The 23917-nt window shown below is 46.3% G+C and overlaps 1 protein-coding gene across 3 annotated transcripts in view; it reads right to left on the bottom strand.

Moving 5' to 3' along the window:
• LOC147123778 (semaphorin-4F-like) overlaps positions 1-23917 on the bottom strand; it is a 428228-nt gene that overhangs the window by 72141 nt on the left and 332170 nt on the right. For all 3 annotated transcript variants that reach the window (XM_085975913.1, XM_085975908.1, XM_085975919.1), the window contains one exon: positions 9495-9640. In XM_085975913.1, coding sequence (XP_085832039.1) covers positions 9495-9640 — 146 coding nt within the window. The remainder of the gene's footprint in view (positions 1-9494; positions 9641-23917) is intronic.

Here is a 23917-nt window from a genome sequence, read left to right as displayed (position 1 = left end):
GGCCATTCGGCCCATCGTGCCGGTGCCGGCTCTTTAAAAGAGCTATCCAATTAATCCCACTCCCCCTGATCTTTCCCAATAGCCCTGAAAATTTTTCTCCTTCAAGTATTCATCCAATTCGTTTTTGAAAGTTATTATTAAATCCGCTTCCATCACTCTTTCAGGCAGCGCATTCTATATTGTAACATCTTGCTGGGTTAAAAAAAAAAATTCTCCTCATCTCCCCTCTGGTTCTTTTGCCAATTATCTTAAATCTGTGACCTCTGGTTACCGACTCTCCTGCCAGTGGAAACAGTTTCTTCCTATTTACTCTATCAAAACCCCTCATAATTTTGAAGCCCTCTATTAAATCTCCCCTTAATCTTAAAATAGGAGGGAGGCTTTTCGGTTAATTCCAGGTGATATGCAACAAGTGTAAAGTCAGTGAGGGGGAATTCCTACTCTAGCTGTCAAAGGGACGTACGGTTATTTCCCCAAATTAGCTAGGCCACAAAAGGGGGATAGCACAGTACTGAACAGGACCTGCAGCACTAAATGCAAAGGATTAATGGCATTTGGCAAAATATCCTGAAGCTTAAAAACTAGTTTTTATTCAAGACGCCAAAAATAAAGCTCTATTGCAACAATACCACCCTGTCCCTTAAGACTGATTCGTTCATGCCAGTAGGCCAGTGCAAAGATAGCGTAGGAACAATCCCTGTGCCCAAACAGGTAAGCCCGAGCTCCGATCGAAATAGGGCCTCGGACCTCATCTAAATAAATTAGGTGAGCTGCCTGCGCGTGTCGGGCCTCCAGGGGGCAGGTCGTCCATGTGGACCGATCCAATTTGCATCACTTGCCAAGCCGAGAGTGGCCCTAGGGCAAGTCCTAGAGGTTGGGGAGGGTAACAGGAGGGGAGCTGAGCAGCAGTAGCGCTGTTGAACTAGGAGGAGCGCTCCCATTTCTCCTGGCTCCACATTAAAGCACGTTTTAAAATGAAAAACAAACCCATTTGTTGGCGGCTGCTGGCTAGGCCACAGCAAACTCTTCAAAACCTGAGCGGAGCAGGCCCGGCACTTAGTCCACTCAACACTTATCTACTATCTGACTGCCACATCCCTTTCCAGTCATTGCCAGTATTTTCCCATTAATCCGTAATTTCTCTGCTTATTTCATATCATTGAGTGCACGACTTTAACTACTTATCTAAATTAAACGGCACCTGCCAATTGTTTGCCCATCTCCCCAAAGAAGTAACTAATTTTTGGGCAGCTGTCCAGCGCACTCCACTGGTCAGCCACCCAAGAGTTAATATTTGCCCACCAATTTCAACAGGTTAAAGGATAATGTCAGATAGTTAATCAGGCAAGATAGCAAACAAATGGAACTACAAACCACTTCCCAAATTTCCTTCTTGGCTGTCTCACCGCAAACTATGACAACATGGCTAATAAAATGCCGCTTAACCAATCTGTATACATGTAAAACTCTATAGGAAACAATCCAAGTATAAGGAAACAGACCGTTTTTTTGGCTGAAAACAGTAGATATATAAGTTGGCTATGTAAAAACCAAATTTAATCTACTGTAGGCAGGTATATAAGGATCAGCTTGGCAAAGTGAGGTGCAGAACCTCATGACAGGAGCGCAGGTTTTCACCTGAAAGTCAGTAGCGACATGAAATGTCCTGCCTCCCAGCCCAAGTGATCCCCTGCTCTGTGCTTCCATCAAGTGAGGCTCTGGGCCTGGAACAGAACCGTACTCAATTTAGCCTACAGAGCAAGATAAGTGGAACTGACATTACTGTGCAATACATGCGGAATTTGGTGAGTGACAGTGGAAGTGAAAGCCAAGGTGAGGGAATCCGAAATTTTTTGGGGCCATTAGAACCACATTATCCACTGGCTATTTTCAATCACTGAACAAATGAGTACTCTCCACTTAACTTACACCACATTTCTAAACCATTAAAATTCATCACTTTGTGTTTTTGTTCCTTTTTCCCGCTCCCATCTTCAGTTTTAAAGGTGGAGCAAAAAAGTGTTTCAATAGCTTAAAAGCAGCTTTAAGCACTAGACTCAAAAATAAAATGGTTTGCATTTACATAGTGCATCATTGCATCAAAATGCTTCAAAGTATTTTAAGGACACAGATTTAAGATAATTAGCAAAATCACCAGGGGGGAGATGAGGTGGGGTTTTTTCTGCAGCGAGTTGTTGTGATGTGGAATGCACTGCCTGAAAGGGCGGTGAAAGCAGATTCAATAATAACTTTCAAAAGGGAATTGGATAAATACTTGACAAGGAAAAATTTGCAGGGCTATGGGGAACAAGCAGGGGGAGTGGGACTAATTGGAGAGCTCTTTCAAAGAGCCGGCACAGGCACGATGGGCTGAATGATTCTGTGCTGTATGATTCTAAGTGAGCAATGGTTATATAGGGAAACACAGCAGCCATTCTCACCAATAATATTACTCAAAGAATGAACATGTATTTATACAACACTTTATCACGTCTCTCAGAAACGTGGAAGGGGTATCAGTGGGAGAGCATTCTGGTGCTATTGATCTTAATTCAGTTAGATTTAGGGTAGTTATGGAAAAGGACAAAGATAGACCAGGAATAAAAGTTCTCAATTGGGGAAAAGCCAATTTTGCTAAGCTGAGATGGGATTTAGCCAAAGTGGACTGGAAACAGCTACTTGAAGGTAAATCAGTGTTAGAGCAGTGGGAGGCATTCAAGGAGGAGATCCGGAGGGTTCAGAGCAAGTATGTTCCCTTAAAGAAAAAGGGTGGGACTAACAAATCTAGAGCCCCCTGGATGTCAAGGGACATACAGGGTAGGATAAAGAAAACAAGGGAGGCTTATGACAGATACCGAGGGCGCAATACTGCAGAAACTCTGGAGGAGTATAGAAAGTGCAAGGGTGCAATTAAAAAAGGAAATTAGGAAAGCAAAGAGAGAGCATGAAAAAAATTTGGCAAGTAAAATCAAGGAAAACCCAAAGATATTTTTATAAATACATTAAGAGCACGAGGATAACTAAAGAAAAGAGTTTGGCCTATTAGCAACCATAAAGGTAATCTGTGTGTGGAGGCGGAAGACGTGGGTATGGTTCTTAATGAATACTTTGTGGCTGTTTTCACAAAAAAGAGCGGCGATGCAGACATTGCAATCAGGGAGCAGGAGTGTGAAATATTAGATGAAATAAACATAGTGAGAGAGGAAGTATTAAGGGGCTTAGCAGCTTTGAAAGTGGATAAATCCCCAGGCCCAGATGAAATGTATCCCAGGCTGTTAAGAGAAGCAAAAGAGGAAATAGCAGATGCTCTGACCATCATTTTCCAATCATCTCTGGCTACAGGTGTGGTGCCGGAGGACTGGAGGACTGCTAATGTGGTACCATTGTTTAAAAAGGGAGAAAAGGATAGACCGAGTAATTACAGGCCAGTCAGCCTAACCTCGATGGTGGGAAAATTATTGGAAAAAATTCTGAGGGACAGGATAAATCTTCATTTAGAAAGACACGGATTAATCAAGGATAGTCAGCATGGATTTGTCAAGGGTCTGACGAACTTGATTGAATTTTTTGAGGAGGTAACAAGGAGGGTCGATAAGGGTAGTGCGTTTGATGTAGTGTATATGGATTTTAGCAAAGCTTTTGATAAGGTCCCACATGGCAGACTGGTCAAGAAACTGAAAGCCAATGGGATCCGGGGCAAAGTGGCAAGTTGGATCCAAAATTGGCTCAGAGGTGTTTTTGTGACTGGAAGGCTGTTTCCAGTGGGGCTCTGGAGGTACTAGGTCCCTTGCTTTTTATGGTATATATCAATGATTTAGACTTGAATGTAGGGAGTATGATTAAGAAGTTTGCAGATGATACTAAAATCAGCCGTGTGGTTGATAATGAAGAAGAAAGCTGTAGACTGCAGGAAGATATCAATGAACTGGTCAGGTGGGCAGAACAGTGGCAAATGGAATTCAATCCGGAGAAGTGTGAGGTAATGCATTTGGAGAGGGCTAACAAGGCAAGGGAATATATAATAAATGGTAGGACACTGAGAAGTGCAGAGGGTCAGAGGGACCTGTCCACAAATCCCTGAAGGTAGCAGGCCAAGTAGATAAGGTGGTAAAGAAGGCATATGGAATACTTGCCTTTGTTAGCCGAAACATAGAATACAAGAGCAGGGAGGTTATGCTTGAACTGTATAAAACACTAGTTAGGCCTCAGCTAGAATACTGCGTGCAGTTCTGGTCACCACATTACAGGAAAGATGTGATTGCACTAGAGAGTGTACAGAGGAGATTTACAAGGATGTTGCCTCGACTGGAGAATTTTAGCGGTGAAGAAAGATTGAATAGGCTGGGTTTGTTTTCTTTGGAACAGAGGAGGCTGAGGGGAGACCGAATTGAGGTGTATAAAATTATGATGGGGCCTAGATAGAGTGGATAGGAAGGACTTATTTCCCTTAGCAGAGGGGTCAACAACCAGGGGGCATAGATTTAAAGTAATTGGCAGGAGGTTTAGAGGGGATTTGAGGGGAAATTTCTTCACCCAGAGGGTGGTGGGGGTCTGGAACTCACTGCCTGAAAGGGTGGTAGAGGCAGAAACTCACCACATTTAAAAAGTGCTTGGATGTGCACTTGAAGTGCCGTAACCTACAGGGCTACGGACCAAGAGCTGGAAAGTGAGATTAGGCTGGATAGCTCTTTCCCGGCCGGCGCGGACACGATGGGCCGAAATAGCCTCCGTCCGTGCTGTAAATTTCTATGATTCTATGTCACAAACTGCTTCACGTATAAGGAATTATGTTATTTCAGCAAACTTTACACATAGCAAGGACCTGCAAACAGCACTTAAAAGGGTTGAATTATGACAAGAGAGAAAGAGAGGGTGTGTAAAGTTCGGACGACAGGACATCGACTTGAAACGTTACCTCTGTTTTTCTCTCCACAGATGCTGCCTGCTGAGTATTTCCAGCATTTTCTATTTTTATTTCAGATTTCCCGCATCCATAATATTTTGCTTTTGAATTATGGCAAGCTGCATAAACTTGGTTTGCATTCCCTTGAGTTTAGAAGGCTGATGGATTATCTAATCAAGCTGTTTAAAATTATAAAGGGATTTAATAGGGTAGATACAGAGAAGCTATTTCCTCTGCTGGGGGAATCCAGAGTAAGTGGGCACAATCTTAAAATTAGAGCTAGCCTAGTAAGGATCGAAATCAGGAACTGAAATTTTGAAGATTGAGATCGCTAGATTTTTGTTGGGTAGGGGTACCACAGGATATGGACCAAAGGCAGGTAAATGGAACTGAGGTACAGATCAGCCACGATCTAACGGAATGGCAAAATAGGCCTCCTGTTCCTATGTAGCAAGATCCCGCAAACAGCAATGAGGCAAATGAAACTAGTTCATCTGGGTTTTTTTGATAGTGTTGTTTGAGGGAGGAACTGGTTGTGAGGAAAACTCCCTGCTCTTCTTCAACGAGTACCGTGGAAACTTTAACATCCAGCTTAAACAGTGGAACAGTGAAAGTAAGCATGCAGGTGCAGCAGGCAGTTAAGAAGGCAAATGGTATGTTGGCCTTCGTAGCGAGAGGGTTTGAGTACAGGAACAAGGATGTCTTGCTGCAGTTGTACAGGGCCTTGGTGAGACCGCACCTTGAGTATTGTGTGCAGTTTTGGTCGCCTTATCTGAGGAAGGATGTTCTTGCCATGGAAGGAGTGCAGCGAAAATTCACCAGGCTGATACCTGGGATGGCAGGAATGACGTATGAGGAGAGATTGAGTCGACTGGGCTTATACTCACTGGAGTTTAGAAGAATGAGAGGGGATCTCATTGAAACTTATAAAATTCTAACAGGACTAGACAGACTAGATGCTGGAAGGATGTTTCCGATGGCCGGGGAGTCCAGAACCAGGGGTCACAGTCTAAGGATAAGGGGTAAGCCATTTAGGACAGAGATGAGGAGCAATTTCTTCACCCAGAGAGTGGTGAACCTGTGGAATTCTCTACCAAAGAAGGCAGTAGAGGCCAATTCATTAAATATATTCAAGAAGGAGTTGGATATATTTCTTAAGGCTAAAGGGATCAAGGGGTATGGGGAGAAGGCAGGAACAGGGTACTGAATTTGGATGATCAGCCATGATCTTATTGAATGGCGGAGCAGGCTCGAGGGACCGAATGGCCTACTCCTGCTCCTATCTTCTATGTTTCTATGTCTCAATCAAAGGACGGCACCTCTGACCAAGCAGCACCCCCTCAGTACTTGGGTCAAACGGTGGTGGGAGCACTGCTGATAAGTGAAGTGCTCGATAGCCCCTGGGTCTCAACACCAGCCATGTGAGTGAACTTGCCTATGGCACCAGAAGAGTTAACCTATTCAAATAGGTTTCACAACTGAGGGGGAGAGAGGGAGAGAAAAGAAAAAAATAGAAATGTGTGCACAAGCAGATTGTAGCTGCAGTTTCATCAAACACATAGATGTTGCCAAACACGATGAGGCTCTTCTTTCTTAAGTCCAGATATAAAAAGAACTTCCATTTATATAGCACCTTTCATGACCTCACGACGTACATTACAGGAAAGATGTGATTGCACTAGAGAGGGTACAAAGCAGATTTACGAGGATGTTGCCAGGACTGGAGAATTTTGGCTATGAGGAAAGATTGGATAGGCTGGGGTTGTTTTCTTTGGAACAGAGGAGGCTGACAGGAGACTTAATTGAGGTGTATAAAATTATGAGGGGCCTAGATAGAGTGGATAGGAAGGACCTATTTCCCTTAGCAGAGAGGTCAATAACCAGGGGGCATAGAAACATAGAAAATAGGAGCAGGAGTAGGCCATTCGGCCCCTCGAGCCTGCTCCGCCATTCAATGCAATCATGGCTGATCATCCAAGTTCAGTACTCAGTCCCTGCATTCTCCCCATACCCCTTGATCCCTTTAGCCTTAAGAAATATATCCAACTCCTTCTTGAATATATTTAATGAATTGGCCTCTACTGCCTTCTGTGGTAGAGAATTCCACAGGTTCACCACTCTCTGGGTGAAGAAATTCCTCCTCATTTCTGTCCTAAAAGGCTTGCCCCTTATCCTTAGACTGTGACCCCTGGTTCTGGATTCCCCGACCATCGGGAGCATCCTTCCTGCATCTAGTCTGTCCAGTCCTGCCAGAATTTTATAAGTTTCAATGATATCCCCTCTCATTCTTCTAAACTCCAGCGAGTACAAGCCCAATCAACCCAATCTCTCCCCATACGTCATTCCTGCCATCCCAGGTATCAGCCTGGTGAATCTTCGCTGAACTCCTTCCATGGCACGAATATCCTTCCTCAGATAAGGCGACCAAAACTGCACACAATACTCAAGATGTAGTCTCACCAAGGCCCTGTACAACTGCAGCAAGACATCCTTGTTCCTGTACTCAAACCCTCTCGCTATGAAGGCCAACATACCATTTGCCTTCTTAACCGCCTGCTGCACCTGCATGCTTACCTTCAGCGACCGGTGCACAAGGACACCCTGGTCTCGTTGCACTTCCCCTTCTCCCAATCTATTGCCATTCAGATAATAATCTGCCTTCCTGTTTTTGACACCAAAGTGGATAACCTCACATTTATCCACGTTATATTGCATCTGCCATGCTTCTGCCCAATCACCCAACCTGTCCAAATCATACTGGAGTTTCTCGGCATCCTCCTCACAGCACACACGCCCACCCAGCTTTGTGTCGTCTGCAAATTTGGAGATATTACATCTAGTTCCCTTGTCTAGATCATTAATATATATTGTGAATAGCTGGGGTCCAAGGACCGATCCCTGCGGTGCCCCACTAGTCACTGCCTGCCACTCGGAAAAAGACCCGTTTATTCCAACTCTTTGCTTTCTATCTGCCAACCAGTTCTCTATCCAAGTCAATACCATGCCCCCAATCCCATGTGCCTTAACTTTACACGCTAATCTCTTATGTGGGACCTTATCGAAAGCCTTCTGAAAGTCCAAATACACCACATCCACTGGTTCTCCCTTATCTATTCTACCAGTTACATCCATTAACATAGATTTAAAGTAATTGGTAGAAAGATCAGTGGGGAGCTGAGGTGAGGGTGGGGTCTGGAACTCACCCCTGCCACCTTCAACGATTTGTGCACATGTACCCCCAGATCTCTCTGTTCGTGCACCCCCTTTAGGAGTGTACCATTTCGTTTATATCTCCTCTCCTCATTCTTTCCACCAAAATGTATCACTTCACGCCTTTCTGCATTAAATTTCAGCTGCCACGTGTCCGCCCATTTTACCAGCTATGTCTTCCTGAAGTCTATCACTCTCCTCCTCACTGTTCACTATACTTCCAAGTTTTGTGTCACCTGCTGAGCATTTACAGCACTTTCTGTACGTATGTCCATAAACCTGTAATCACCTGCATATTTCTTATCTAAGACACTCTGTAACCAGTTCAGGAATTAAAGCTCTCAACACAAGTACAGCGGAACCGCGATTATCTGTCTGCCAGAACGCTCATAGCAGTCGATGCTCCTCACTGGAGACATTAGTGGTTAGTCAGGGCTTCAGGTCAGGGGGCCAGTGGGAGCTGGGGCTGACAATTTTTAAAAAAGTTTTGTGTTTAAACTAAAACAAATTCACAAAGTTCATCTGTTGAAGGGATATTAGTGTCTGCCAATTTATATGCTGTCCAATGGGAATATCCCAAGGCACACTCAAGCAGCTTCACAGAAAAACAACGGGAGACTCGACACCAGGCTGGCCTATTATCGATACAAAACTGTGGGACCGATAAAACCACATCACAGAGGAAGGTTACAGAGGAAGAAAATGGGCATTTTTTAAAATGTCATACCAAATTTTGAAAAAAGTATACCTTTTTCAGCTCTCTAATTGGCTCAACTAGTATATCCTGTGGGTAGTTTACTAATCTACAGCAATCCAGAACATCTCTTCCCTCAATTCCCATTTTCTCCCCCTGGTTCCCCTCAGACAGAACTGTCCAACCTCTGCTTCATGCCGACTAATATCCCCAGCAGCTTAAAGTCCTTACCCTTGAGGAGGGTGGAGAAGCAACAAAGATGATGCTGGGATACCGGGGGTTTACATTAGAGGAAAGATAAAAGAAGTTGAATTTGATCTCTTTGGAAAAGAGCCTTCAAGATTATAGAAGGGGACTGACAAAGTTGATCCAACAAATTGTTCACCATGGCATAGAGGTCAATTACCAGGGAGATTAGGGGGAAAAAAAATCAATTGGGACATTTTAAAGTTTAACAGAGTTGTGGAACCAGTTACCAGGGAAAGCCCCAAGGCAAACAGAACAAATGGTCTTGAGAAGCAATGGATGCATTCTGGAGAGAAAAGGGATTGAGAGATGTGGTGAGAAGGGGTAAGCGGGGTTGAGATTAGTCAAAAAGGGACAGGCTTGTTGGTCCTGATAGTTTTATCCTGGTCCAACAAATTCCGGTTGTTAGGGCTATAGGGGTTGGGGGCATTTAGGGCATACCTTGCAAACACGGGCCACTCTGGGAACTCGCACTGCTTTGTAGTATTCAAACTCCCGGGCTGTCTCACTGAAGAAGAAGTAGAGCTTGTCATCATCACCGCTGCCCTCATTTTCTCTGACAAATGTCGATCCCACAAACTCGGGGTCTAAGGGGAGGGAGGAAGTTAGATCATTAATTGACAACCTAAGTAACAATGTATTTGTTTAACATTTACTGAAATAAACATGTAATGAAACAGGATATCTCACTAATTTCCACAAGTACTGCCAGTGGAGTTTCATAGTAGAAATGTTTTTATAGAAAACTGATATTAGATTCCACCCCGACCCACCCAGTGTTCCTCCCTCTTCTAAAGAAACTGCTCCCCTTCCACCTACACCCTTACCTCCCCCACGTGTGAGGAGCTAATGGACTTCTTTGTCTCAAAGACTGAGACCATCCATTTTGCTGCCTCTGCCACAACCCTCCCTTCCCCTAGCCCACCAAGCTAAACTGCCTATTTCCACCTCCGTAATATCACCCATCTCCGCCCCTGCCTCAGCACCTCTCATCCATGCTTTTATTACCTCCAGACTCCACTATTCCAATGCTCTTTGTTATTCGTTCATAGGATGTGGGCGTCACTGGCAAGGCCAACATTTATTGCCCCTCTTGGCCGGTCTCCCATCTTTTAGTCTCTATAAACTTCAGTTCATCTAAAGCTCTGCTACCAAAATTCTGACACGCACCAAGTCCAGTTTACCTATCATTCCTGTGCTCGCTAACCTACATTGGCTCCTGATCCAGTAACTCCTCGATTTTAAAATTTTCATCCTTTTGTTCAAGTTACTTCACGGTCTTGCCCCTCCCTATCTCTGTAACCTCCTCCAGTCCTACAACTGTCCGATAACTCTGCGTTCCTCCAATTCGGGTCTCTTGTGCAGTCCTAATTTCTTTCGCTCCACCATTGTTGGCCGTGCCTTCAGCCATCTAGGCCTTAAGCTCTGGAGTTTCCTCCCTAAACCTCTCCGTCTCTCTCCTCCTTTAAGGCTCTCCTTAAAACCTACCTCTTTGACCAAGTTTAGGTTACCTGCCCGAATTTCTCCTTATGTGACTCAATGTCGAATATTGTCTGATAACACACCTGTGAAGCGCCTTGGGACATTTTACTACCTTAATGGCGCTACATAAATGCAAGTTGTTGTTGAGGGGCGTCGTGTTCCACACACAGTGAAGGACTAATTTTAAATTTCGCCGATGGTGGGAAAAGAAGGCTGCTATGAGTCTAATCAACGCTAGTATAGAATCATAGAATGGTTACGGCACAGAAGGAGACCATTCAGCCCGTCGAGCCCATGCCAGCTCTCTGCAAGAGCACTTCAGCTAGTCCCACTCCCCCGCCCTTTCCCTGTACCCTGGCAAATTTCTTTCCTTCAGGTACTTATCCAATTCCCTTTTGAAAGCCATGATTGAGTCTGCCTCTGTTGAGTCTGTGTGTCCCAGTTATGCTTATGGTCAATCACTGGACACAGACAACAAGAATAACTTTTAACAGGTCTTTACTATTCGGAGGTCAGGGCTGAACTGCCCAGCAAATCCCTACACAACACTTATATACCGGTGTGGTCACCACCGGTATTACAGTATACAGCAGCCAAGAGAAAGTAGTACATCTCTTAAGGTAGTTCTCTTAAGGTGGAACAGGTTACATACACCACAATCCTCCCTTTTTAGCTTAACAGTTATATCCCCATTTAACATAACATAATAACATATATATATATACAACTTCATGCAAAACAGTTCAAAGATTCAGTCTCTGAGGAGGCCTCCTGATTCGAGTTGGATAACGCCTTTCAGGGGTCTCTGATTCTCGTTGCTGGGGTGACTCATCTAGTTGGTCTCTTATGGATTGGACATCATCATCAGGTACATTCACTTCTGAGGTAGATGCTTCAGGTTCACTAACTTCTTCGACGGTTGTCTCTGCCGTAACCATGGGTTCAACCCTTGTTCTCGATTCTACCAGTTGGTCAGCATGACGCCGTATTACATTTTCACCAATATCTACCGTGTACATCAGGGGTCCTTGTCTGGCCCGAATTGTTCCAGATTGCCATTTCTCGTTTTTATAGTCCCGGGCTAACACTGGTTGTCCTATTTTGAAACTCCGAGTGGTCTTGTTATTTATATGCTGGAACTGTTTGTTTTCAACTTCCCTCCGCACATTTGGTTTTAACAAGTCCAACCTGGACCGCAACCTCCTGTTATAGAACATCATGGCAGGACTTTGGTTTGTCACTGCATGAGTGGCGTTTCGATATGCCAGTAGGAATTTGTCCACCTTGTGTTGTAGTGGAATCTGATCTTCGCTCATGGCCTTTATTGCTTTTTTGAACGTTTGTACAAATCTCTCGGCCAACCCGTTTGTAGTCGGATGATATGGGGCAGAGGTATAATGTTTCACCCCATTCTTCTTCATGAATTTCTGGAATTCTTCTGACACGAACTGCGGTCCGTTGTCTGAACATATTTGTTCTGGCAATCCATTTCTTGCAAATATCGTTCTTAGCACCGCGATCGTCTTTTCCGAGGTAGTGGTAGTCATCTTAATCACTTCTGGCCATTTAGAATGTGCGTCCACCGCAATTAAAAACATGGAGTCCATGAATGGACCAGCAAAGTCAATATGTACACGTTGCCATGGGGTTGAAGGCCATTCCCATGGATGCAGCGGTGCAATCGGAGGTGCATTTTGCACTTTTTGGCACCCTGAGCAGCTTTTCGTCAGATCCTCTATCTGTTGGTCGATACCCGGCCACCACACATAAGCCCTAGCAAGGCTTTTCATCTTGACTCCCCCCAGATGACCTTCATGCAGTTCCTTTAGAACTCTCTCTCTTAACTTAGGAGGAATAATCACCCTTGTTCCATACATCAATGTTCCTTGACAGACGGACAGCTGTTCTCGTCTTGCTGAGAATGCCGGTAACAGTGGATCACCATGTGCTGGCCATCCCTTCACTGTCACTTCGTAGACCCGGGACAGTGTCGGGTCGTTCCTGGTTTCTCTTTCAATACTTGCATTGGTGACTGGTAAACATTCGATGATGGTCGAGTGAAATAACTCAACAGGATCAACCGTCGGTGCCTCCTCCTCTGTAGGTAGTGGCAGGCGCGACAGCCCATCAGCATTACCATGCTGCTTTGTACCTTTGAATTCAATCTGATATTGATGTGCCCCTAGGAAAAGGGACCATCTCTGGAGTCTCTGTGCTGTCATCACCGAAACACCCTTCTTAGGGTTAAAAATGGATACCAACGGCTGGTGGTCTGTCAGAAGCGTAAACTTTTGGCCCTGCAGGTAATGATTAAACTTCTTTATTCCCCACACAAGGCTGAGAGCCTCCCTATCTATTTGAGCATAGTTGCGCTCCGCGGAGGTCAATGATCTGGATGCGAACGCGACTGCCCTCTCCAGGCCATTTGGCAACTTGTGTGAGAGTACTGCCCCAATACCATATGGAGAAGCATCACAAGCCAAACGAATAGGCAGCGTTGGGTTGAAGTGAGCCAACACTTCCTCTGAGGTGATCAATGCCTTGCTTTTGCGAAAGGCCCTCTTACAGTCCTCGCTCCACTTCCATGGTACTCCCTTCTGCAAAAGAGCGTTCAGCGGGTGCAGCACCGTGGATAAATTTGGCAGAAACTTATGGTAATAGTTAATCAACCCTAGGAACGACCTCAACTGGGATACATTATCCGGAGCGGGAGCCTTCACAACAGCTTCAATCTTGTCAGGAGACTTATGAAGCCCCTCCTGGTCAATGACATGACCACAGTACGAGATCCGCTTCTGAAAGAACTCACATTTCTGGCGATTAACTCGAAGTCCATATTCTTTCAATCTGGTGAGCACCAGTTCCAAATTTGCAAGGTGTTCCTCGTCATCATCTCCTGTAATCAGAATATCGTCCAGGTAACATTGTGTGCCTGGAATTCCCTGTAATACCTGCTCCATGACCCTCTGCCAAATTGCTGGAGCCGATGCCACTCCAAAAACCAGTCTATTATACCGGTACAAGCCTCTATGCGTGTTGATCGTGAGATACTGGCGTGACTCTTCCTCAACTTCCATCTGTAAGTACGCCTGCGCCAGGTCTATCTTGAAGTGTTTCCCGCCAGACAACGAAGCGAAGATATCCTCAATCCGCGGAAGCGGATACTGCACCGTGTGAAGCACCGGATTAACAGTGATCTTGAAATCTCCACAGATGCGAACCTTCCCCGGTTCCCCCGGCTTGTTGCTCGATGAACGCTTCATGACGGGAACAATGGGCGTAGCCCACTCACTCCAGTCTACCTTAGACAGTACTCCTGAACGTTCTAGCCCTTCCAGCTCAGCTTCCACAGCAGGTTGTATCGCATAAGGTACCGGTCTGGCTTTGAAAAATTTCGGGTTTGCATGTTCTTCAACCTTGATGTTTGCCGTAATTCCTCTCAGTGTTCCCAGTCCCTGTTGGAACACCTCTTTAGCATCGTCCAATATTCTGGACAATCGTTTAGGTTTGACATCTTTTTTACCGGAATCTACCGTTAGTGCTTTTAAGGAATGCCAGTCCATATTTATTTTCCTAATCCACTCCCGTCCCAGTAGTGGTGGACCTCCCTCAGGTAGCACATATAAGTCCATTCCTCGGCTTTCTTTGCCCTTGTGGACCACCTTTACCTCTATCTTCCCGATGGGGTATACTCTTTGCCCCGTGTATGTTTTCAATACAATCTCCGTATCCTGTAGGGGAATATGTGGGAATAACCTTTTGTAATCTTGCTTATTCATGACCGTCAATGCCGATCCAGTGTCCAATTCCATCTTCACTTGGACTCCTGCTATCTGAAGTGTGACCCAAATTGTTTGGAGGTCTGCTTCCTTACCAACATTGTGTACTCTTAGACTACACAGTTCATTACTGCTGGAGTCTGAATCTGACTTCTGTTCGTTCGAACTGTTCTCTGTCACCTTGTGTACCTTTCTGTACTTTTCCTGCGGTGACTTTTTGTTGCTGGTCTTCTTTCCTGACCGGCATACTTTAGCTATGTGACCAAGCCTGCCACATTTTCTGCATTCCTGATTTTTGAACCAGCACTGGTTCTGATCGTGCGTTGTCTTTCCACAACGATAACATTTTACTGTACCCAAGACCATTTGATTGGTGCTGAGTTCCGGTGACCGTAGCTGCATTTCCGCCGTGCCTCTCGCTGCGGCTTCTTGCGATGCTGCAATAGTGACAGCTTTATCAAGCGTAAGATCATTCTCCTCAAGCAGTCGCTTTTGTGTTCCTTCTTTTAACAATCCACACACAAATTTATCTCTCAGCGCATCTGCTAGTCCTGTTCCAAACTGACAGTACTTCGATAGCTTACGCAGTTCAATTAAAAATTCAGCGTTGCTTTCGTCTTTCAGCTGCGTTCTTCTGTAAAATTTAAATCGTTCCGCTATCATCAGCGGCGTGGGGTTTAAATGATTTTTCAGGACAGTAACAATATTCGCGAAAGTCTGATCCGCCGGTTTATTTGGTGATAGAAGGTGCTTCAATAGCCCGTATGTCTTCGCACCCATTGAGCTTAATAAGGTTAGTGCTTTCTCATCATCTGGTACCTTATTTGCTTTACAATAAACTTCCATGCGTTCTACATACGTGGTCCAATCTTCGATATCGCTATCAAAGGTATTAATGTTCCCATGTTTAGGCATCCTTGCAAGTTTTTAAATTTTTCTTTTTCTCAAAATGGCAGCTTCCCGCGCTTGTCTTCTTCCCCCGCCTACTAAAATGGCGGCTTCCCGCGCTTGGCGGTCTTTCCCGCGCTCGTCTTCTTCCCCCGCCGACTACAATGGCGGATACCCGCGTTTGCCTTCTTCCCCCGCTGGCTGCAATGGCGATTGCCGTGCTGCTGCCGTTCTCGCCTCCCCAGCGGTTCTCAATTCCCCGACGCTGCTTGCCTCGCAGCCCCGCTTGCAGCCCGGTCCTTTACACCGGCTGCGTTTGAGTTCTCCGCGGCTCTCGTGCCTTAAGCTGCCCCAGTCGCTGCGCTTCTCGGCCTCGATTGCAGCCCGGCCCTTTCTACCGGCCATGGTCGAGTTCTCCGCCCTTATTCCTCCGTTTTCCCTCCCCTACTCCACAGCCAACGCGGCCGACTTTCTGCTCGTGTCGCTGATCGGCTTACCCACCACCGTGGTAGAAGGGATGATCACTGCCTGTCGCTGATGGAGGGCTTCGTGGTCAGAATTTTTCTTTTTAACCCGGGTTCTCGATGCCTCCCGTGCGATGGTGCTCAGCAGGATGATGAGGGCGGATGCCTCTTCTCGACGCCCGTTCTGAGGACGAAGCTGCCTTGGATGTAAAACTGCCGCAGGGTAAGATCGGACTCGTCGCCACTGTTGAGTCTGTGTGTCCCAGTTATGCTTATGGTCAATCACTGGACACAGACAACAAGAATAACTTTTAACAGGTCTTTACTATTCGGAGGTCAGGGCTGAACTGCCCAGCAAATCCCTACACAACACTTATATACCGGTGTGGTCACCACCGGTATTACAGTATACAGCAGCCAAGAGAAAGTAGTACATCTCTTAAGGTAGTTCTCTTAAGGTGGAACAGGTTACCTACACCACAGCCTCCACCACCCTTTCAGGCAGTGCATTCCAGATCACAACCACTCGCTGCATAAAAAAGTTTTTCCTCATGTTGCCTTTGGTTCTTTTGCCAATCACCTTAAATCTGTGTCCTCTGGTTCTCAACCTTTCCGCCAATGGGAACAGTTTCTCCCTATCTACTCTGTCTAGACCCCTCATGATTTTGAATACCTCTATCAAATCTGCTTTCAACCTTCTCTGCTCTAAGGAGAACAACCCCAACTTCTCTAGTCTATCCACGTCCCTCATCCCTGGAATCATTCTCGTAAATATTTTCTGCACCCTCTCTAAGGCCTTCAAATCCTCCTAAAGTACAGTGCCTCGAACTGGACACAATACTCGAGTTGAGGCCAAACCAGTGTTTTATTAAAGCTCATCATAACTTCCTTGCTTTTGTACTCTATGCCTCTATTTATAAAGCCCAGTATCCCGTATGACTTTTTAACTGCTTTCTCAACCTGCCCTGCCACCTTCAACGATTTGTGCACATATCCCCAGGTCTCTCTGTTCATGCACCCCCTTTAGGATTGTACACTTTAGTTTATATTGCCTCTCCTCGTTCTTCCTACCAAAATGTATCACTTTGCACTTTTCTGCGTTAAATTTCATCTGCCACGTGTCCACCCATTTTACCAGCCTGTCTATGTCTTCTTGAAGTCTATCACTACCCACCTCACTGTTCACTATACTTCCAAGTTTTGTGTCATTTGCAAATTTAGAAATTATACCCTGTACTCCCAGGTGCAAGTCATTAATATATATCAAGAAAAGCAGTGGTCCAAGTACCGACCCTTGAGGAACACCACTGTATACCTTCCTCCAGTCCAAAAAACAACCGTTCACCACTACTCTCTGTTTCCTGTCACTTAGCCAATTTTGTATCCATGCTGCCACTGTTCCTTTTCTTCCATGGGCTTCAACTTTGCTGGCAAGCCTATTATGTGGCAGTTTATCAAACGCTTTTTGGAAATCCATATACACCATGTCAACCGCATTGCCCTCATCAACCCTCTCTGTTACCTCTACAAAAAACTCAATCAAGTTAGTTAAACATGATTTGCCATTAACAAATCTGTGCTGGCTTTCCTTAATTAATCCACACTTGTCCAAGTGACTGTTAACTTTGTCCCTGATTATCATTTCTAAAAGCTTCCCCACTACTGAGGTTAAACTGACTGGCCTGTACTTGCTGGGTTTATCCTTGCACCCTTTTTTGAACAAGGGTGTAATATTTGCAATTCTCCAGTCCTCTGGTACCAGCCCCGTATCTAAGGAGTATTGGAATATTATGGCCAGTACCTCTGCGATTTCCCCTCAGCATCCTAGGATGCATCCCATCCGGTCCTGGTGACTTATCAACTTTAAGTACAGACAGCCTTTCTAGTACCTCCTCTTTATCAATTTTTATCTCATCCAGTATCTCTACTGCCTCCTCTTTCATTATGACTTTGGCAGCATCTTCTTCCTTGGTGAAGACAGATGCAAAGAACTCATTTAGTACCTCAGCTATAACCCCTGCCTCCATACGTCGGTCTCCTTTTTGGTCCCTAAACGGTCCCATCCCACCTCTTAGTATCCATTTATTATTTACTAGCTGGGGGGGCCCGGCGTTGCCAGGGCAGTTTAGAGGGCCGCGCGGTTGACAGCCGGCCGCTGCCCCGCTCTGTGTCTCGGGCCGCGCGGTTGACGACCGGCCGCTGCCGCTCCCCTGCTCTGTGTCTCGGGCCAAGCAGTTGTGAGGCCCGGCCCGAGTGACCCCAACTCACCTCCCGCTCCGGCGGGCCGACGCAGCTGCCCCGCTCGCTGTTGAGGAAAAGCAGGGGAAAAAATGGTGGTGACTTTTCGGGAGGCTGCAGGATTAGGTCCCGCCCGTGACGCACCGATTGGTCAACCATCAGGTCACTGAGTTTTGTGTTAGCTGCCAATCTATTCTCATATACTCTCTCTTTGCCCCTTATTTTCTTTTTCACTTCCCCTCTGAACTTTCTATATTCAGCCTGATTCTCACTTGTATTCTCAACCTGACATCTGTCATACACGTTCTTTTTCTGTTTCATCTTACTCTCTATCTCTTTCGTCATCCAGGGAGCTCTGGCTTTAGTTGCCCTACCTTTCCCCCTCGTGGGAATGTACCTCGACTGTACCCGAACCATCTCTTCTTTAAAGGCAGCCCATTGTTTGATTACACTTTTGCCTGCCAATCTTTGATTCCAATTTACCCAGGCCAGCCGTTATCAACCCACTGAAATTTGCCTTCCTCCAATTAAGTATTTTAACTCTAGATTGCTCCCTGTCCTTTTCCATAGCTAATCTAAACCTTGATACTATGATTGCAGTTCCCTAAATGTTACCCGACTGACACTTGCTCCACTTGACCAACCTCATTCCCCAGAAGCAGATCCAGCAATGCCTCATTCCTTGTTGGGCCTGAAACGTACTGATCAAGAAAGTTCTCCTAAACACATTTCAGAAATTCTTCCCCCTCTCTGCCCTTTACACTATTACTATCCCAGTCTATATTAGGATAATTGAAGTCACCCATTATTACTATATAGTTCTTGTCGTCGAATTACAGTATGCAGACGATGCTTGCGTCTGCGCTCACTCGGAGGTCAAACTCCAAACCATCGTCAACACCTTCACTGAAGCGTACGAGAGCATGGGCCTTACACTAAACATCCGTAAGACAAAGGTCCTCTACCAAACTGCCCCCGCCACACAGTACTGCCCCCCGATTATCAAAATCTACGACAAGGCCTTGGACAACGTGGACCACTTTCCATAACTTGGGAGCCTACTATCAACAAGGGCAGACGTCGACGACGAAGTCCAACACCGCCTTCAGTGTGCCAGTGCAGCCTTCGGTCGCCTGAGGAAGAGAGTGTTTGAAGTCCAGGACCTCAAACCCGGCACTAAGCTCATGGTCTACAGAGCAGCAGTGATACCCGCCCTGCTGTATGCCTCAGAGACATGGACCATCTACAGCAGGCACCTCAAAGCACTGGAGAGGTACCACCAACGCTGCCTCCGCAAGATCCTGCAAATCCATTGGCAGGATAGGCGCACCAACGTCAGTGTTCTCGCTCAGGCCAACATCCCTAGCATCGAAGCTTTGCCCACGCTCGATCAGCTCCGATGGATGGTCACATTGTCCGCATGCCCAATACGAGACTCCCAAAACAAGTACTCTACTCGGAGCTCTGGCACGGCAAGAGAGCCCCAGGTGGGCAGGGGAAACGCTTCAAGGACACCCTCAGAGCCTCCTTGAAAAAGTGTAACATCCCCACCGACGCCTGGGAATCCCTGGCCCAAGACCGCACAAAGTGGAGGAGAAGCATCCAGGAAGGCGCCGAACACCTCGAGTCTCTTCGCCGGGAGCAAGTGGAAGCCAAGCGCAGGCAGCGCAAGTCAACCCAAGCACCCCACCCACCTGCCCCTTCAACCACTGTCTGCCCCACCTATGACAGAGACTGTACTCATTGGACTCATCAGTCACCTGCAAACTCATTTTTAATGTGGAAGCAAGTCATCCTCGGTTCTGAGGGACTGCCTAAGAAGAAGATAGTTCTTGCACTTCTCTGTAATTTCCCTGCAAATTTGCTCCTCTATATGTTTCCCACTAGTTGGTGGCCTATAGAATACACCTAGTAGTGTAATGGCATCTCTATTATTCCTTAACTCTAACCAAATAGGTTCTGTCCTTGAACCCTCCAAGACATCATCTTTCTCCAGCACTGTAACATAAGAAATAGGAGCAGGAGTAGGCCATTCGGCCCTTCAAGCCTGCTCTGACATTCAATGAGATCATGGCTGATCTTCTGCCTCAACTCCATTCACCGGACCTTTTTCTTTACTCCTGTACTCAAATCCTCTTGTAATGAAGGCCAGCATACCATTTGTCTTCCTAATGGCCCATAAGGGAGTGAGCATCTGAATGAGAATGGCTTGGTGGGACCCGTCATCAGAATTGTAACGATGAGATTAGAGAAAGAAAGAACTTGCATTTACAACCTCAGGATGTCCCAAAGCACTTTACATCCAATGAAGTACTTTTCAAGTCACTGTTGTAATGTAGGAAATGCGGCAGCCAATTTTCACATAGCAAAATCCCACAAACAGCAACGCGATAATGACCAGATCATCTGTTTTAGTGATATTGGTTGAGGAATAAATATTGGCCAGGGCAACAGGGACAGTTCTCCTGTTCTTCGACTAGAAGCATGGGATCTTTTATATCCACCTGAGAAGGCAAACGGGGCTTCGGTTTAACTCATCTGAATGATGGCACTTCTGACAGTGCAGCACTCCCTCAGCACTGCACTGGAGTATCAGCCTGGATTAAGTGCTCAAGTCTCTGGAGTGGGACTTGAACACACGACCTTCGGACTCAGATGTGCGAGTGTACCATTGGAGAATGCTCGACAAGACTGACCAAATAACAGTTCGAGGACAAGAGTTCCTCAAATATGAAACTCCTTTCATGATACAAATAATGGGTTTCGTAACCTGCAGCTGCATTTTGAAATGCTGGAACAAGATGTAAAGTCCTAGTTAATATACAATGGTCACCTCACTTGCGCATGACCTGGTTCTTAATTTCTTAATGGTAGGACAACGCTGAAGAGACATTCACAGGGCAGCTAGTTCCATGAACTCAATAATGTTGGTTTCTTGTACGTGAGGCTTTTAGTTTGGCCCAATTTCTCCCTTCTAATCCTGAAGGCGTTGACTCATGGTGGGATATAGTTACACAGGTGACTTCCACTTTCTGGTGATCCTACCCAAGTGCTCATTCTTCGTGTGAGCCAAGGAAGTAATTGCCAGAGAACTATTTAACTGGGGGGGGGGGCATCACCATGGGTCCTCATCCAATATCCAGATGTGTACTTTGCAGTAGGGTCAGGAACCCGAGTTGACCTCTTCCCTCCCTAGCCTGCTGCCCATCAAAGATTAGCCAACTCAGCACAGACCAAGAATCAATCCTGGGCTCAGTGTGAGCATAAGTGAGCTTGCTCACTTTTCAATTACAGTAAATGGTTAATGTTTGAGTCAACATTTAGTATGTGCATAAAGCCACGGGCCTAGAAATTGGGTTCTGGTCTTGCCAGGGCTGTAGCGCCAGAAAGTTTGCGCCAGCGGTAATGCGGCAGCGCCCGACGAAAATTCGGGTGCGCTGGGCCCAGACGGCGGCGGGCGCTAAAACCCTCCTTTAGCGCCTCAAAACGGGCGTGAACTTGGGTTTCCCGGCGATAATCCCCCGCTGCGGCACCCGATGCGGTGCGGCAGGCGGGGGAACTGCAGGCCTCCTCCTCCTGTTAAGGAGGAGCTGTCTGCAGCCGACAACTGTCCGGCGGATTGCCCCGACATCTGAGCCCGGCACCTCGGGGAAGTGCCGGGCTCGCATCAGACACTGATCAGGGCCGCGGGGGGGGGAATGCAGGAGTCCGGGAAGGGAGGTGCGGGCAGGCGGCCGCCGGGAACGCGGCCGGCCGCCGCTCCACCTTTATGCGCCGGCGCACACTGGGGGAAGACTCTGTTGCCAGAGTCTTAGTTGCGCCTGCCACGGGCGAGGCGGGCGCAACTGAATTTCGGCTTGGGGCCGGGTTACCACGGCAACCGGGACGCTGCGCACACCGATGACGTCATCGGTGCCGGCGCAGCGCTACCGGTCTACCGCCGCGGAAGGGCCCCAGGCAATTTAGGAACCGGCGCCAATTGCAGCGCTAGGCCCTCTAGCGCCGCAAAATCGGCGCTAAGGGCACTGAATTTCTAGGCCACGAAGTTTAACAAGCAGGTTTTTGACTGCATTCCAGGAATTGTTGACATCTTGAAAGCACAAGTTGCTGTTATTATCATATCTAAGCAGCTATGTTTTGCGTGTGACACTGGGAAGGCTATTCAACCATAGGGACATCACAGCCAAACCCAATCCTGTCCTCGCACAATTTCCATGCAGGTACATCACATCACGATGAGAAGCAAGAATCTGATCTGGTCTGATCTTCCCCTCCCTAGCCCAGGGAAACCAAGCCAATTATAGCAGCTTTGCCTGGAAATGAATCCAACACCACTGTGGTTGGTATGGCTTATTGACAGATGCCTGGATTCTCCACACCTGCAGAATCCCGGCGAGGCGAGACATCTGCCTGCCGTAACAATTGCACCGCACCCCCCAGTCTGTACTCTGCAGTCAAGGGTGCTCGCATTTATTAGGCGGGCTCTTCAACCTCTGCCGGGGAGGGTGGGGGTGGCATTGGCATGGAGACTGGCTGCGGCTGGCCTCAGAGGCCTACTGCAGTTGAGTGGTGTGGCCGCTATATACTGTATTGCTTGTTAAAGGTTTGCTAAATAATTTTTTTTTTTTTTTTAAAGGCACCAAAAAAGCTTTTTGGCTCCTTTAAACTTGCAATGGGTCCTCCAGTGCCGATGGCAACACTGGATGCCAAACACATTTGCATAGTGTAACAATACACTCACCCACATATGAAAGGATGTATTGTCACTGATGGTGGGAAATCCTGAGTGTGACGTTCTATCACACTGTGGCCTCAGTCCTTCTATGCCGGCGCACTTTGTCAGCCCAGCGTAGCCAGGCATGAAATTGTTTTTAATTTATAGGTACGTTGCATAACTTTGAACAGGACAGCAATAACAAAACAAACCATTCTATGAAAGCCTGCGGGTTTGCACGAATGATGCAAGGCGTCTTTCAGTGTAAGATGACACCACTTTTTCTGGTCAATAACGATGATGATAATATGTGTAACTCATTGCTGTTTGTGCAAGTGCTGTCACTGCAACATGCTGCCTGAGCGTGGTAGAGTTTAATAAACTACCTCCAAGGCATTTTAATCATCGAGGTTGTTTACCTGAAGTTGTGCGTTGTCTCATGTTGATCTTTGTTAAGGTGCTTGTTTTCATTTCATAGAAACATGCAGCACCAAAGGAGGCCATTCGGCCGGTCGTGCCTGTGCTGGTTCTTTGAAAGAAAGTAATGTTTAGTCCGACCACCCCGCCCCCCCGCTTTTTGTCCGCAACCCTGTCAGTTCCTCATTCTCAAGTACCCGTCCAACTCCCTTTTAAAATTATTTATGGAATCAGCTTCCACAACCTTTTCAGGTAGAGCGTTCCAGGTCCCGACAACTTTGAGTGAAAGTATTTCTCCTCATCTCCCCTCTAGTATATAAATACAAGTTGTTGTTGTTATTATGGATCTTTTGCCAATGGTTTTGAATCTATGACCTCTAGTTATTGACCCACTCGCCAGAGGGAAACATTTTTTCCTATTTACTCTATCAAATTCTCTCACCATCCTGAAAACCTCTATTAGGTCACCTCCTAACCTTCTCTGTACCCAGGAGAACAGTCCTAACTTTTCCAACCTCTCCTCATAACTGAAGTCCCTCACCCCAGGTAAACCTCCTCTGTACCCTTTCTGAGACCTTTACATCTTTCCTGAAGTGTGGGGCCCAGAATTGTCCTCAATACTCCAGCTGAGGCCTAACCGGTGACTTATAAAGTTCTAGCATGATCTCTCTGCTGTTATATTTGATTCCTCTATTTATAAGCCCAATTAACCCATAGGCTTTTTTAACCACCTTATCAACTTGCTTTGCCAGCTTTAAGGATTTGTGTATATTGACACTATGGCCTCTCTGTTCATCTACACTTTTCAAAAACGTGTTGTTCTAGATTAGTCCTACCAAAGTGCATCGTAAGAACATAAGAATTAGGAGCAGGAGTCGGCCA

The sequence above is a fragment of the Somniosus microcephalus genome, chromosome 2 (genome assembly GCF_052327205.1).
Source record: "Somniosus microcephalus isolate GS21.2 chromosome 2, FLI_Smic_1.0, whole genome shotgun sequence".
In the NCBI taxonomy this organism is placed as follows: Eukaryota; Metazoa; Chordata; class Chondrichthyes; order Squaliformes; family Somniosidae; genus Somniosus; species Somniosus microcephalus.
This window is presented reverse-complemented; position numbering and strand designations above follow the sequence as displayed.